The 15,364-nt window shown below is 44.1% G+C and overlaps 1 protein-coding gene across 5 annotated transcripts in view; it reads left to right on the forward strand.

Annotated features, from left to right (window-relative positions):
• SCML2 (Scm polycomb group protein like 2) overlaps nucleotides 1-15,364 on the forward strand; it is a 119,675-nt gene that overhangs the window by 20,534 nt on the left and 83,777 nt on the right. For 3 of the 5 annotated variants that reach the window (XM_034755921.1, XM_034755913.1, XM_034755929.1), the window contains 2 exons: nucleotides 1,568-1,636; nucleotides 11,927-11,997. In XM_034755921.1, coding sequence (XP_034611812.1) covers nucleotides 1,568-1,636; nucleotides 11,927-11,997 — 140 coding nt within the window. Of the gene's footprint in view, nucleotides 1-1,567; nucleotides 1,637-11,926; nucleotides 11,998-15,364 lie in introns of those variants that run through there. The other 2 variants (XM_034755954.1, XM_034755939.1) reach the window with 2 other exon arrangements.

Consider the following 15,364-nt stretch of genomic DNA (forward strand, 5'->3'; position numbering starts at 1 on the left):
CATCTATTTCATGGCTTGAAAAATTTACCACCTTCTACGCAGGGTGAAAAATAACCTATGCTGTCTTTCTCTGCCCAAAAGCAACAAAGAGCACTTGCTCACTTATTTGCTTCCATTCTCCTTCACTCACTGCCCACCTCCCCGCCAGCATATCAAGAAGAACAAGTCCGTTAGATTTGTTTTTTCAGATATTTTCTACCACTTCTAAATTGTCTATGTTGGAGATAATGGCGTCTCAGTTCCACCACTTCCTTGCTTCTGTGACACACAAGATGTATGATCCGCTTTATGACATTGGATTGTACCTTCATTTTAGTTTCCAGGTAAGTATCAAACATCTGTCAAAAATATAGACATTTGGTATGGAACTAGCAATTGAAATTGAAATATGATCCTAAACTGAAAAGGGAATTGAATGCTCTGCAGCACAATGGTTGTCTTAATATTTGCTAATGTGGCAAAGCTGTGAATAAAGTCAATTATGGGTAGCTCATCTGTCTACGGGTATCTTCATGGCTAACTTCTCTTGAGTTAGGCTAGTTTGAGTGAGAGCAGCGACACTGAAATAGTGCTCAAGCTGCATAGAATGGCTGTGGTAGCAGCCGAGTATTGTGCTCACTTGAGCTGTAGCATATACCCCGTGACAGGCCAGCCAACTTGAATTAAAAGCACCACTACACTCAAGTTAAGGGATTTTGTGAGAGGCTGGAACTTGAGTTAGGGGCAACACTCACATTATGGCTTGAGTTATCTCTTCAGCCAGTCCTACTAGTTTTATTCCCCCTTATTTGTTCCCCACACAGAGGGCTTTTCCTTGTGGTACTGATACCTGAAGTAAGTAAAGTGAAATTGATTGTGGGCTACTCATGGGTTTCACTCCTTTTTCTGCTGATTCATTGGTGTGGTATAGGTACAGGCCTGTATTCAATGAATTAGGGTTGCAGTGAGACCCTTAACTGAGAAATAAACTGTTAATTTTTTTTTTCTGTTTCTGTTTGTCAGGACCTGCACCAAGATTGTCAACAATGTTTAGTGATCTTGGGTTCAGCAGTTTTTGTGTGGCCAACTTGAGACACCTTACGGGGCTTGAATTTCAGAGGGTCGTGTGCAGCACATTGAGCATCACGACCTTTTCTTGTGTCTCAAATCACTAATGTCTTTTGGAAACCTTGGCTCAAAGGTCCAAGATGTTCTTTGGTTTAATACTCTCCCTCAAACTATAAAACAAAAGCAATTTGAAAATAAAGGTAGATTGCTGTTTTTAAAATTTTGGAAGACATTTGTTTATTGACAGCCAAGAAGGATTCTTTTTAGAATTCTTTCTTTCCGTGCTTGTACCTTTATCTTGATGTTAGTGTCTCTTTTAAACTCTGAGATGAACTAGAATAAGAGTAAAATTTACCTTTTTATGACAGTGAAATATATACACAAAAATCTGTGGTTAATAGAATGTATTTGTCTTGAGAGTTATGTTTAAAAGTGCTCTATATTAGACTAATTGTTACCCTGGACTTTAGTATGATGTGAATGCTAAATCTGTTATGTAATGACATTTTATGTGTTGTAGATTCAAAGAATGTTAAAAAGGAGAAACATGGGAAGAGTCAGCAGTCAAACAATGTGTCTTTAAAAAATGGTAGGTATTAAAATAGTCAGGTTATTAGTCAAGATAATGTTTAAATGTAAATATTTGGATTGTGTTGTATGAGTATCTTTTACACCTCTCAAGCTGTTACTGATGACTGGAATACATAAAAGAATAGAATCATCTGAACCACTGCTGTTAACTTCATTAGTGGACAGTGTTTTGATATTGCACATATAAATGTCTTTGGAAGAGTGAAAGGATTGACTTTAGCATAGTAGTTCAGCTGACCAAAAGGCAAATACTAGTTACCTATGTAATCCCCTGAACAAAAATGTGTGCATCCCAATTTTTTTAAGATGAAGTTTTGGATCATTACTGTTTTCTACCTCCTTCTTTAGTCCTATTTATACCTTTTCTCTCTCAAAAGTCTCCATTGTTTTTTCTCCTTAACTACCATGTTTGCTGATACTGAAGAGAGAAGTTGCAATAATTGGGCTGAATCTTCATTAATGCTAAATAGGTAGGGAAGGTAAAATAATCTTATGCATTTGTTCTTCTGTGGGAAAAACTAAAAAGCAAAGTCGATTGAGACTAAATGAAAGTTCAGAACATTTCCATTTGTAATTGTTTCCCATAATTTGAAATAAAAATGGATACCGTCACTCTTAGCAGAAAATGATGGGTTTTTTTCATCAGGGACAATGGGTCTGTCATTTGGAGGGGGTGAGGAAATCACCTGTTTTTTTGTTTTTGTTTTTAAAGCTGACCCATTAACCTAGCTACATGTCTTATAGACACCAAGAGTTTTCAGTAAGTTGTTGCCACCATCTCTTTCCTACTAATTAACAGAAGGGGGGGCACTCCCACTGTCAGAGCCCACTGAGCACACACTTACTCCTGGGGGAATTCTGCACTAAAAAATTAAAAATTCTGTGCACAATATTTTAAAAAAATGTATTTGTCAAAATAACACAATATAATCACACCAGTTTCAGTTATTTTGGTAATTTATTTAAAAATACATATCAGCAAGTATGTCAACAACACAGAGAATTAAAAAGATTCTCCCAGGAGAGTTTAAAGAAACACCTATGACAACCCATTTCCAGTTAGGGGGTGCTGGAGAGGGCTGCATGATTCTTCCCCCCCCCAGCCCAGACACATGCTCCTCCTCTCTTCCCCAGAGCCCAGTCATGCTGCCCCACCCCCGAGCCCTTCCCCCATAGTTTTGTCCCGCTGAGGGACGCGGTGCAGCCCTGCCTTTCCTCACCCTTTGCCAGAGCCAGATCTCCCGGGCCTGCTCCCATTAGGCGGATGAGGATCAAGCCCTGTTGCCAGAATGTGCAGAGTTTCCATTCCCGCCAGTCCAGGCACTTCGCTCACTGCAGAGCCTGGCTCTTCTCCAGCATGCAGAGTGCAGCGGCCCCTAGAGGTGGCCAGTAGCTCCGCAGCCCCAAGTCTGTGGGGGGGGAAAACATGAAATTTTGTACAGGACATTAATTCTGCATTGTGCAGTGGTGCAGAATTCCTCCCAGAGTAACACATGTGATCACTGCTGGTAAAGGGAAAAGCTTCCAGGTAGAGGAGCTAGTTAGAGACTTCATGAGGTGTGGAGGTGGTGAAACAGGTGGGTAATGAATTTGGGAGAGTTGAGAATAGTATGGAACTGACAAGAGTTTTGTGGGGAGTATTTTACCCAGGGAATGTCACATGTATTGTTGACTGAGGTAGAAAACTTTTAAAGGGGTCTTTTGTTAAAACTTTGATAGCACATCAGAATTATAAAATTTCATAAAACTAAAACACTAAGGGCTTCCATGGGCGTCTAATTAAACAGAAGTTTTTAGTCTGCTACAGAGACTTTTTAGCTGCTATCCCTGAAGATCTTTCCCATCAGAGGAAGAGTAGTCTCATTGGTCCTCACACTGGCTGGGAGCTACTTTTTCCATAGACTGGCGTTGCAGTGAACCACAAATAATCCATGGAATGACATCCTGATGTCATGTTAGATATCTGTATTGTAACTGTGTAGTTGTTATGACATCACACCTGTAGATGTCATCTCCGCAGTGTTGTGTCTGCAAACATGTTAAAGCTCTCTAGAACTTCATTTTGTCATTTTGACTCATTTTCTTCTCTTCCCTAAGGCTGTTGGGAGAGAGGTGTTTTGTTTTTTTTTTCCCTCCTCCATTCCTAGCTATTGGGAGGGATCCTTGCAGTTTTCTGTTGCTGCCAGTAAATACTGGGCAGTAGAGCAAATGGTTCTGTGATTAGTGCACCGCTTGCTTTCCTTTGCCAGTGTGAGTGAGAGGAGCTGCAGTCACACTTAGGGACTCAAATGCCATGTCAGTACTTGGAAGTATTTCTCTGTTTGACATCTAGCTTAATACGCAGTGTGAATGTCAGCGTGCGGAATGGAGCCGGTCCCATCAACCACTCTCTGGTACCGTTCAAGAAGATCAGAGACCCCGTGCCATCAACTCTGGTTCTGGCTCTGGGCGTCCATTGAGTCCCATATTGAAGAGGGTGATGCTGGCACTGGCTGTTTCTGCACTGGCGGTTTATCAGGTGGCAATGGAGCTCCTCTGCCTTTCTGTCCTGACCTCTCCCAGGACTTTGCCAAGGCTGCTTAGTTTATAGCCCTGTTGGCTGGGTGGGCTGCTGAGCCTGAGGGTCAGTTGGCACCACACCCTGATGTTTCCCTTTGACAGTCAGTGGAAGTGGGGCTGGTGCTGGGCTCAGCACAAGGGACCTCCCCAGCACTGGGAACTTCTTGGTACCCCTGCTGTTGGCACCACTGATGTAACCGTGGCAGCACACACCTCCCTCCACTTCAGCACTGTCAGTCACCTCGGCTTCAGGGTTGACACCACTTCAGGCACTGGAAACAATGGAGGTGTATTTGATGCCAGCAGTACCGTTTCCACCATCTGCACCAGTTCCCTCTTCATTCTGGGCTATGGATGAGTCAGGCCAGTTGCTTGCACCCTCAGGGCTGGCTCCACCTTTATCCTCTGAAGTTCGGGACTCCTCAGCATTCAGGTTGGGATCTTCCTCCACATGCATCAGGGCCCAGTCAAGGAGAGCTATGGGTACCATGATAGGTGCTTGTCTCACGGTGGCAATGGGGGCCCCGGCCTGATGTCTACTGGCCACCAGTGCCCTATCCATATTAGTGGGCTGCATGAAATCTGTAGGATGCGCCTCGGTTGCGTAGGTCCCACTCCTCATCTCGCTCTAAGGCAAGATCATTGAGCAATCCTGTGGTAGTGACGGTCGATCTGCCACAGGCCCAGGCACCAGTGAACCTTCCCCATGTGGAGCCTCCAGAGTTGTCCTGTCCAGGTCTGTCAGTCCTGGAGTAGGATCCGGCTCTGGCACAGTTAACCATTTTGTCTTCGTCCCCCGATGATTCTGCGGTGCCTGGATCTTTCTTTCCTTTGATACCAGAGGATTTCAAGATATACCAGGACCTTTTGCGGCACGTGGCTGCCTTCCCTGGGTATTCATGCAGAGTTCCTGCAGGAGAATATTCATAAGTTGTTGGACATCCTGCAGCCATCTGCCCCTGGGAGAGTAGCCTTCCCTATTAATGATGCACTCCTAGAGCCTGCTAAGGTTCTCTGGAGCATGTTGGCTTCAGTATCCCCTATTGCAAAGCACATGGAGAATTGCTACTTCATTGTGGTGCAGGGATTTGGTTTTTTTTTTTTTTACTCCCATCCAGCCCTAAATTCCCTGATCATAACTATGGTGAACGATAGAGGGCTGCAGGACAGATTTAAGACCACTCCCAAAGATAAGGACTTCAAGCATATGGCCCCGATGGGTAGGAAGATTGACACCTCCTCTTATGTGTAGATGCACATTGCTAACCAGCAGGCACTGCTGTCTAAATATGACTTTGTGAATTGGATGGCTATGTCTGAGTTTGCGGACCAGTTGCCCGAAGTCTTGAGGGAGGAATTTGGGGCATTTATCACTAAAGGCTGCTTGGTGACTAAGACTTTGTTATGGTCCATGCTGGACATTGCGGATACTTCAGCCAGAGTAATGGCTTTGGTGGTGACCATGAGAAGGGAGCCCTGGCTGCAGAATACGGGCATCGTCCTGGTGTGCAACAAGCCATAGAGGATTTGCCCTTCAGCTGATGCTTTTTTTCGGACAAGACAAACGAGATTCTGCACTCCTTCAAGGACTCTAGGGCTGCCCTGTGATTTTTTGGGGGGTGTATGCCAACAGTGCAGAGGGGCCACTACAGTGATCAACAGCAGTAGCAGCAGCAATATTGTTTGCAGCACACATTTGGGAAGCCTTTCCCTCCCCTGAGACAGTAGAACTACCCCAGAAAGGGGCACAGGTCCTAGAGGAGGAAGCATTCAGTTCCGGGGTTTGGCCACTTGACACACCTTCCCCGGAGCCGAGCCCTCCCTCCCCCCCGTTCCTGATTTTGACTTCTTGGTCCACAGGCAGTGTTACAATTTTTGCTCTCTTCTCCCCATTCCCTCTGTTTGGGGACAGACTGGCTTGCTTTCACAATGCTTGGGGCTTGATCACCACTGACAGTTGGGTCCTAAGCACCGTCAGATTGGGGTATGCCATCCAGTTCCTTTCCCCCATCTTCCCCACCCCCAGTCTCCATCCCTCTTCAGGGACCCCCTCTTATGAAATATTGCTCCTCAAACAGGTTTGCTCTTTACTGGCTTTGGGAGCAGTAGACGAGGTTCCACTGGAACACTGGGGTCATGGCTTCTATTTCCGTACTGTCTGGTGCCTAAATTCAAGGGAAGGGTAAGACCCATTCTCAACTTTCCTGGCCACAACAAATATATCAGATACATGAGATTCCAAATGGTCACTCTATCAACTGTCCTCCCCCCGTTGTCACAGAACAACTGGTTGGCTGTTCTTGACCTTCAGGACACCTGGTTTCATGTAACAATTTTGCAGAGAAACAGAAAATTCCTTTGATTTGTCGTAGCGAAGCACCATTTTCAGTATATGGTGCTTCCCTTCTGCCTCTCTTCTGCCTTTTGGGTTTTTACCAAATTCGTAGTTGTGGTGAAGGTGTACCTCAGCAAGAAAGGAATCCACATCTTCCCATATATGGACAACTGGTTACTGAGGGGCAGGTCCAGAAAGGAAGTCCTTTCCCATGTCAACACTATAGTGCTCTTGTTTGACCGTCTGGGTCTCATCCTAAACATTGAAATGTCCTTTGGTTCCCACTCAGAAAATCAAGTTCATTGGGGCCTTAATAGACTGTACACGTCTTTTCTGCTGACTGACCTTTTTCAGGCGTTTTTTGCAGTCTCAGCCTTCCACAATGGTTTGGATGTGCCTAAGGCTCTTGGGCCACATGTCTGCTTGCACACATGTGGTCCAGTTTGCAAGGTTGTGTCTTTGCCCCCTTTAAATGTAGCTCAGGACAGTTCACTGTCCGACCCTTCATTCCCTGAGCATATTGGTCTGCCTCCTTCCACTGGTCCTGGACTCCTCGCATGCTAATGGAAAATGTTTATCAGGGTGTTCCCTTCATCCAGTGCTTACCAACCAGGTCTGTTGTCACCCAATGCCTCCCTGATGGGTAAGGGAGCATATCTGGGGTCACTGAAAGTTCAAGGTCTGTGGTTGGAGCAGGAATCGTCACTGCATATCAATGTGCTGGAGAGGGTGAGCTAAAGAGTGAAAACAACAGGATATTGAAGGCATGAGGCTCCCAGTGGTCTGCACAGGAAGGAGAGAAGACTTGAAGAAAAAGCAAGCAGTGGCTATCCTGGAAGGAAGAGTGAGTGAAGTTTCAGCCTTCATTAAGGCTGCTTGCATATCTGTAGCAGCACTCTACTTAAAAATGAGGTTGACGCCAAAGAGAAATTTATAGGTTTGGATACATATTTCAATTTAAGCCACTCTGATGTGTCCTTTACCAGCAGCCATTGGTTTGCAAGATGGTGAGGAGCTCTGTGTATCACCAAAGTAGGGAAATAAGTCTACATAAAATCCATACTTATAAAGTTAGAGGACACCTTACTTCTAACCTCAGTGTGTCTGAAGGGGAATACAACTCTTAGAGCTGGAGGGGTGGGATGTTAAGAGGGGTCTTTGGAATGGGAGCGGAGAGACAGACTCCCCCCTACAGCATCAGAGGGAGGAGTTGTAGATCCTAATGATCCAAAAAAATGGAGGTTTACAGCTTCCTGCTCTGAAAAGACCTATGCCAGCCTTGAAGAAAGCACCAGTTACTTGTAGTAGTCAACTGAGCTGCAGAAATCCAGAGAGAACCTTTAAGGAGCCATGCCAGCCCAGAGGAAAGAGCTCAGATGTCAGTTTGGGGACACAGCCACATGCCAGAAATCCAGAATGAGCCTGTGGAAAACTAGAAACTGGCTGAGAGCCTGAGCCTAGGTATGGGGGGTCCAATTTGCTAAACACCAGCCAGGCAGGTGGAAGCTTCGTGAGAGAACAACTGAGTTCTGATGCAAAAACTAATATTGTGGGTGTTTGGTTTTATATAGTGGTGGGCAGGCTTAATAATAAATATAATAAAATCTGTCAATTTAATGTATTGTACATTAAACTAGATCTTTGAATCTGTATTCAGAATTCTTGAACTAATTTCTGGTGTTCTGCTAAGGATTAAATGATGTACAGTTGCATCTGAGGATTCAAGGAAAACATGAAAAACAAATTGCTGTGTAAATGTCTGTAAAATGTAATAGAAAGTAAATAATTGTGCAAGAGAACATTTTTGGTAACTTTGTGTTTATAATAAACCAGTGGTTTTCAAACTTTTGTACTGGTGATCCCTTTCACACATCAAGCCTCTGAGTGCGACCACTTTTTTTCTATTTAGCACTGTTATAAATGCTGGAGGCAAAGTGGGGTTTGTATGTAATAATCTCATGACCCCCGAGAGGTCATGACCCCCAGTTTGAGAACTCCTGTAATAAACATTGTCATTGGAGATATCCAGTTTGTGTAGTTTTTTCAGACGAGCAGGACAATCATGAGGGGATGATATTGCCTAATCCATTGATTGCAGTATTGATGACGGGCTACCAATGATGCTATTGCTGACTAACCGCAGTGCACGAACGTTCACAGTTCAGTCTATGGCCAAGAGTTCAATAATTGAAATAAAACAGAAGACAAAACTTCAACATGGCTGCCAGTTCTAAAAATCAGTCTGTATAAACCAGGGGTGGGGAACCTCTGGCCTGCAGGCTGGATCCGGCCTACTGCTTAATTTAATCCGGTCAGTGACGAGTCTCCATGCCGCAGGCCGGAAGCCCCGAGCCTCGGCGCCCCCGCCCGCAGCGTCCAGGCAGAGGGGAGATCAGGAAGCTCCATGTGCTGACCCCAGCGCTGGCTCTGCAGCTCCCATTGGCTGGGAACCACGGCCAATGGAAGCTGTGGGGGCAGCGCCTGTGGGCATGGGCAGCACACACTGCGCAGAGCCCCCTGGCTGTGACTCCGCCTAGGGGCCGGACATGCTGGCTGCTTCCAAGTGCAGCATGGAGCTGCTGCACTGCCAACTGGAAGCTGGCCAGAGCCTGAATCCCCTGTTGCACCCAAACTCCCTCCCAGACCCCACACCTCCACCCGCATCTCAACCCCCTGCCCTAGCCCTGAGCCCCCTCCCACACTCCAGATCCCTTGGTCACAGTCCGGAGCCCCCTCCTGTACCCGAAACTCCTCATCCCCAGCCAGCCCAGAGCCTGCACCCCCAGCTGGAACCCTCACCCACTTCCGCATCCCAACCCCCTGCTCCAGGCTGGAGCCCCTTCCCACACCCTGAACCCCTCATTTCTGGCCCCATCCCAGAGCCGAGGGGAAGCCCTGAACCGCCTCCCCCCTCCCCCCCCGCAGGGCTAGAGCCAGGAGTACTGGCTCGCTACGCTTAGGGGAAGCCCCGAGCCTCCACACCTCCCTGCGGGGCTGTTTGTGGCCTGCGACTGATTTTTTGTGTGTGTCAATGGCCCCTGATAGAAAAAAGGTTCCCCACCCCTGGTCTAAACCTTTAAAAGGATAGTATTAGCAGTACTGGCCAAATCGGTAGTACACTACATTTGTTTTCTTACTGTCTCTGGTAATTCAGCATAAAATTACCTGTATCTTGAATTGGGGTAATATAGAAGGAAATATTTTTATATTAAATTGTTTGTTGTGAGCCAATTTTCCTTTAGGCTGAGGTTTTATTCTACCTCCATTCCTAAAATTCTCTCCAATACTAGAGCCTCAGATTGTTGTATATTTTCAGAAAATAGCATTAGTTTCTTTTATCTACAAATGATCTTTCACTGGATATAGAGAAGATTTTTTTTTTTTTTTGTTAAGAGCATTATTTTCTCATGTGACTGTTGCCACACGTCCCCTTTCTGCCGCTTCATATTCTCTTCATGAAATAAATTGCACAATATTAAGTATTAGTTGTGAACGATTTTAGCTTTAATTTACCTCAGTTTTGATCTATGCTCACAAATGAAGGAAACCTAATGCCAACTTCAGACTGTGAGGAAAGGAGTTTATAGATAAATCCAGCTATTCAGGTAAATGATCTGCAGGTGAATGAAACTGCAGACTTCCTCAATGGCCAGTGAAAGCGCTCTTCCTTATAGCTACCTGTGTAGTTTTCGGTTTATGTTGCCTTATTTTGTTTACTTACTGTAAACATGGTCCCCTGAGGAAAAGACCTTTCTTGGCTCCCTCATTTTCCTTCTGAGTCATCCCATCAATTTATAGCTACTATAGCTGTGATCATTTGGGAAATGCTGACTATGCAGAGATAATATCTTGAGGATATTAGTCAAGGCCTTTCCTATCAAAGGCTAGTGCTTCTGGAATATTCTCCCATGGGACAGTCATTGATGAACATCACTGGTATCTTTCAGGGTAACACTGAAAAGTTTTATGTCATTTGTGTGTTTTGTTGCTTAGGAAAAGGATTGGTTTTGGGATATTTTTCTGTTTTCCTTCTTTAAATGGAGCTGTGTGTTTAATATTTAGTTATAAATGTAGCCAAATAACTTCATTGATGCCAGTTCCCAGAAGACAATTTGATTTGATTTTACTATCTGTCTAAAATTAAGATTTTTTTTTTTTGATGCAGACACTTTGATAGCTATTGTTTATTGAGCCACTAGGTGGCACCATTACACCATTTATGTTCTCATTTAAACTTTGTGAAGAGGTGGTGGACAAGATGACTGTTGCTTGTCTTTCCTGTTTTTAGATACATCAACTTAAAGATTGTAGACAATTTCACTGTAGAAGCAAAATGTGCGCTGTACTATTTTAGTTCTAGTCTTTTCTTGCGACTTGTATCCACTTAAGCCATGCTTATTTGGATCATTGGCCATATAGTATTTCATATTGATTGATTAACTCTCATAAATACATTTTTCTAGCCCTTTGAACAGCAGTCTAAAAATCAGTGAAGAATTTGCAAAGCCTGGTGTTGTATGAAGTGTCATTTGATTCTGTTGCTAAGTGTTAAGGCAAAATATTTGCATATTTGGTTGGAAAGGCAGCCTCGTCTAGATCAAATGTAGGACAGGGAGCCAGAAATTCATGGATTCTAGTTGTGGAGCTAGGGTCATGTTCACAGATTGCACTAAACACCAAACCCGTTCTGGTTTGTACTGGGGTCCAGGTACTAGCTGATTCTTCTGCACAAGTCATCTTCTTGATGTGCATACTCTTTATTAAAAGTGCTTACATGGTCCTGGATATAGAGTATATGACTATAGAATATGACAGTCTCACAATCTTTAACATATTTATCCTCACTCCTCCAGCATAGGACATGCTACTATTCTCGTTTTACAGATGTGGAACTGAGGCACAAAGGCTTGCACAAGGTCACACAAGAAGTCTCTGGTGGAGCAGTACATCGAATCCCGCTCTAGTGATTCCCAGCCTAGCATCCTAACCACTGGACCATCCTTCCTCACTACTGATGAAATACGCGGAAGCTGGCTTCAGAGTAGCAGCTGTGTTAGTCTGTATTCGCAAAAAGAACAGGAATACTTTCGTGGGCTACAACTTATGCTCAAATAAATGTGTTAGTCTCTAAGATGCCACAAGTACTCCTGTTCTTTATGTTGACGCTGTGTACTGAATCTGTTTGTGGTGTGTCTTTCCTATGGATTAACAAAGTTTTTGAAGTCTCTCAAAGGCTGTCAGTCTGGTGTCTTTCACACAAGAGGAATTCACTTTTTAGAACTCATTTTAAAAAAGGCTAGAATTAGAGTTCACCTAAACAGCTGTTTCCCTCAAAAGTTTGCTCAATACATTCCCTTAAGAGTTGTCTAACTTTTTTCTTTTTATCTCTTCTAGAACACTTTAAGTGGGATAATTACTTGAAAGAGACTGGATCGCTAGCCGCTCCTCCACATTGTTTCAGACAGGTACACGGAATTCTTTTATGTAAATGTGGTTGTCTTCTGTGGGTGTGGGTGTGTGTGTGTTTTAAGGGGACCAATAGCAAACCTTATATTATGGGTGCCCATGGCTTCCCTTTGTAAACTCCTGTTCTCATTTGCTTATAACTTTGGCAAACCTTAACCATTTAAGCTGAAGTTTTCTGTGCTTGGTCTCTGCCTCAAGTCAAATTTTCTTTGAAAGGTTGGTCAAAAATATTGCAGCTGTCCTTCAAGAACAAGGCTAGTGGGAAAAATAGGAAATCTTGTCAGTGTTTAAAATTTTTACAGCTCTTTTTGAACAGCTTTAGCCTGTCTCTCCATGGTTTAGAGCAAGAATTTAAAATGTGGCTGAGGGTCAGAGTAGTGCCTTTTGCCACCCTTTGCCCAAATTCCTTTTTTGCCCATCTATAGTAGAACTTATTTAGCACTTGTCCCTTAATTTTCTGACCCTCCCAACTGCACTGTGCTGGCTCCCAGCACTCTGAGTCTCCAGCATCATTCTGAAGTAGCCATACAGAATTGAACCTCTGAACAGGACACAAACTGTATGGTGGCTGCTGCAGCTTTCCCCCCAACAGAATTAACAAGCGTTAGTATAAGAACATATCAACCAATATAAATTATTAAAATAACTGTGAAATCATTTGGTATGTTTTTGTACCCTTAAGAATTTTCTCTTGAGAAATTTAATTAAAATTGCATTACAGGAAGTTTGAGAATTTTGTTATGCATATTTCAATTAAACATTGCCACAACACACAGGTATACCTGTTCTGATTACTGGAAAGTGTCATGCCAATCTTGTATTTTGGAAATTAAACCCATATTGAAGTGTCATAAAAGGTAATCAATAAAACATATCATGGAGTTGTCTCTTGCATTTTTTGTTGGGGAGAAGATAATTTTATCCATCCTTCCAATGTTGAAGTTTCAGAAATGTTTCCAGGCAATAAGCAAATTTTTCCAGTGAGAGAACTCAGGCTTTAGTGTATTCTGTTTTTTGCTGTTTTTATTTTTTTGGAGTTCAATGGTGTCTTAATGCTCTTGCTCATCTGTCAGCTTAAGCCCAACCTGTGAGGCCACTGAAGTCCAAGGCATGCCATTCTCATTTCCCTCTTTCTTCTTCCAGACAGCTTGTTCACAGCCCAGAGTATTTAAAGTAAGTAAATCTATAGTAAGCCTTGATACAGTATCCTTTGGCCTCTCAGGACCAAACACTTACCTCTGGTTAAGGATTTCACAACCGTACTTCCTGTGGCTGTGCCATGGCTCAAACCAGCTTCTCCAGCTCACCAGTAGTCAGGTTCTTTTCCAGCTTCATAGTCTCTTTTGGCTCTCTCAAGGCTTCTGTTTTTATCTCCATATCAGAAGGCCTGATTTTAGCTGCATGACCTGCCTGTCATGTGACTTTGTTTATTTTCTTCACTTGGGGAGGTGAGCTTGGTGTCACAGGTGGGGTTGGACGCATCAGCCCTTAAAGGGCCAGTCACTCTGTGACAGCTTCCACTCCCGCAAACCAGAACACGTGTTTTAGAAGGAATTTTCCTGCTGCTCACTTCTTCTGCTGTTGAGTGATATACGGTCTTTTCACTAACTCAGATTGCTTTTGGTGTACCATATTTCTGTGTTCACGGGCACCATTTCAGATTTTGGTGGGGGATAGGGCAACTTTAACTGTGACTCCAGGGGTTACTTAGGAACCTGAGAACTCTAGCTTTTTTGCAGATAATTTAGAAATTAGCTGACAAGAGCACTGTATCTAATTCCCATATAAAGAAAGAAAATTAAAAAAATGTTAGACCCACAGAGTTTAAATACTAACATGTTATGACATCCTGTGTCAAGTCTCTTAAGGGACATTGGTTAGGTTTAAAATTTCAATGTATATTCTTACTTTACTAATTCTTGAATACAACAATTGAAACAACTGTAGAAAAATCTAGATTATTTTCTATCATTTAGGTTACTTACTTTTTGAAGTTCACCAAGCTTGGACTTTTGAACATTTAACTTTTGGAAATATCCTACTAGGGCAAAACCCCGTGAGTTTAGACTGCACCTGCCTAGGGCTCTAGTGATGTTACCCTACTACAAATAATAATAGGGTAGAAACTGACTTTTTAAAAAGGAGTGAAACTGACACTTTCAAGTCACTTTCCAAAAGGGTCACTACAGTGATTTGAATTGCAGTTCTCACAGGAGAATATTTAAAATCAAATGCCAAGAAAATTCCACATTTTAAAGTTGAGAAAAAAATTAAGTCTTGTTTATTATTTAGAATTTGTTTATATGTTTTTGAAAGTACTATTCTGTGTTTGGACACTGCCTCAGTTCCCATTGCTGTAAAATGGGAATAATAATACTTTCCTGCCTTCCATAGGAATTATAAGGATTAGATAGAGGTCTGTAGGGCTGAAACTGGGCCTTCTTAATGGTTTGTGCTTAGCACAATGGGGAAATCTACTGAATAAGGTCTTTGGGTGCTACTATAACATTAGTCAGCTGTTGAGATGCGCACTGGTAGTAGTTAAAGGGGACTTACCTAGGGGGTGGGATGTTGATGGAGTACAGGTCAATCTCGGTGTTGGCCGGCAGCACAGCCATCATCCCCCTGTGCTCAACACCTGCTGGCAGGGTTTGCAGCACAACACAGACACACAGCTGTCCTTGAAGTTGCAACCACTAATGGATGTGACAGCTCAGGACCAAAAGGGTCTGTCCCTGGTCTCTTTCCAGAGAGAGCTGAGGGTGCTCCATGCTTCTCTGAGGGCAAATGGGACCCAAGACCTGCTTAGCTGCTCCTAGCCCCCCCCCCCACCTTTCTTCAGCTCCCCCTCCCTCAGCCGCTCCTTCCACACTCACTGACCCCTCCCTCAGGGCACAGCCCTATGCCTCACTTCTCCCTTCCCCTGGAGATTGACTCCCCTTTCCCATCCCACTGCCTCCCCTCTGCCAGTGGGGGCCCTGTCCTTCCCACCACCACCACGAGGGACTCTATGCTTCCCCACCTTCACTACAGGGTATCCTATGCTCTCCCACCACCACTGTGGACCCCGTGCTCCCCTCCACCTTGACTGACCCCTTCCTTGCCTGCCCTACCCCAAGAAGCCATGCTCACTGCCCTGCTACTGTTGGTTAGGAGGATTGTCACTCCGTATAATATCAGCTGCTGATTGGTGGAGGCAGATGAGGCGGTGGGGTGGGTGAGCTAGCATAGTGGAAGAAACTGACCAGGAGAATACTGGCTCCTGGAGGAGGGGACCTGGCTTCATGGGGCTACAGCTAAGAGCTCCACCTGGGACTGGGATGTGTGCTTTGAGCAGATCTCTTGTACGAAACTTGGGGGAGCGGT

Source organism: Trachemys scripta, chromosome 1 (genome assembly GCF_013100865.1).
Source record: "Trachemys scripta elegans isolate TJP31775 chromosome 1, CAS_Tse_1.0, whole genome shotgun sequence".
In the NCBI taxonomy this organism is placed as follows: Eukaryota; Metazoa; Chordata; order Testudines; family Emydidae; genus Trachemys; species Trachemys scripta.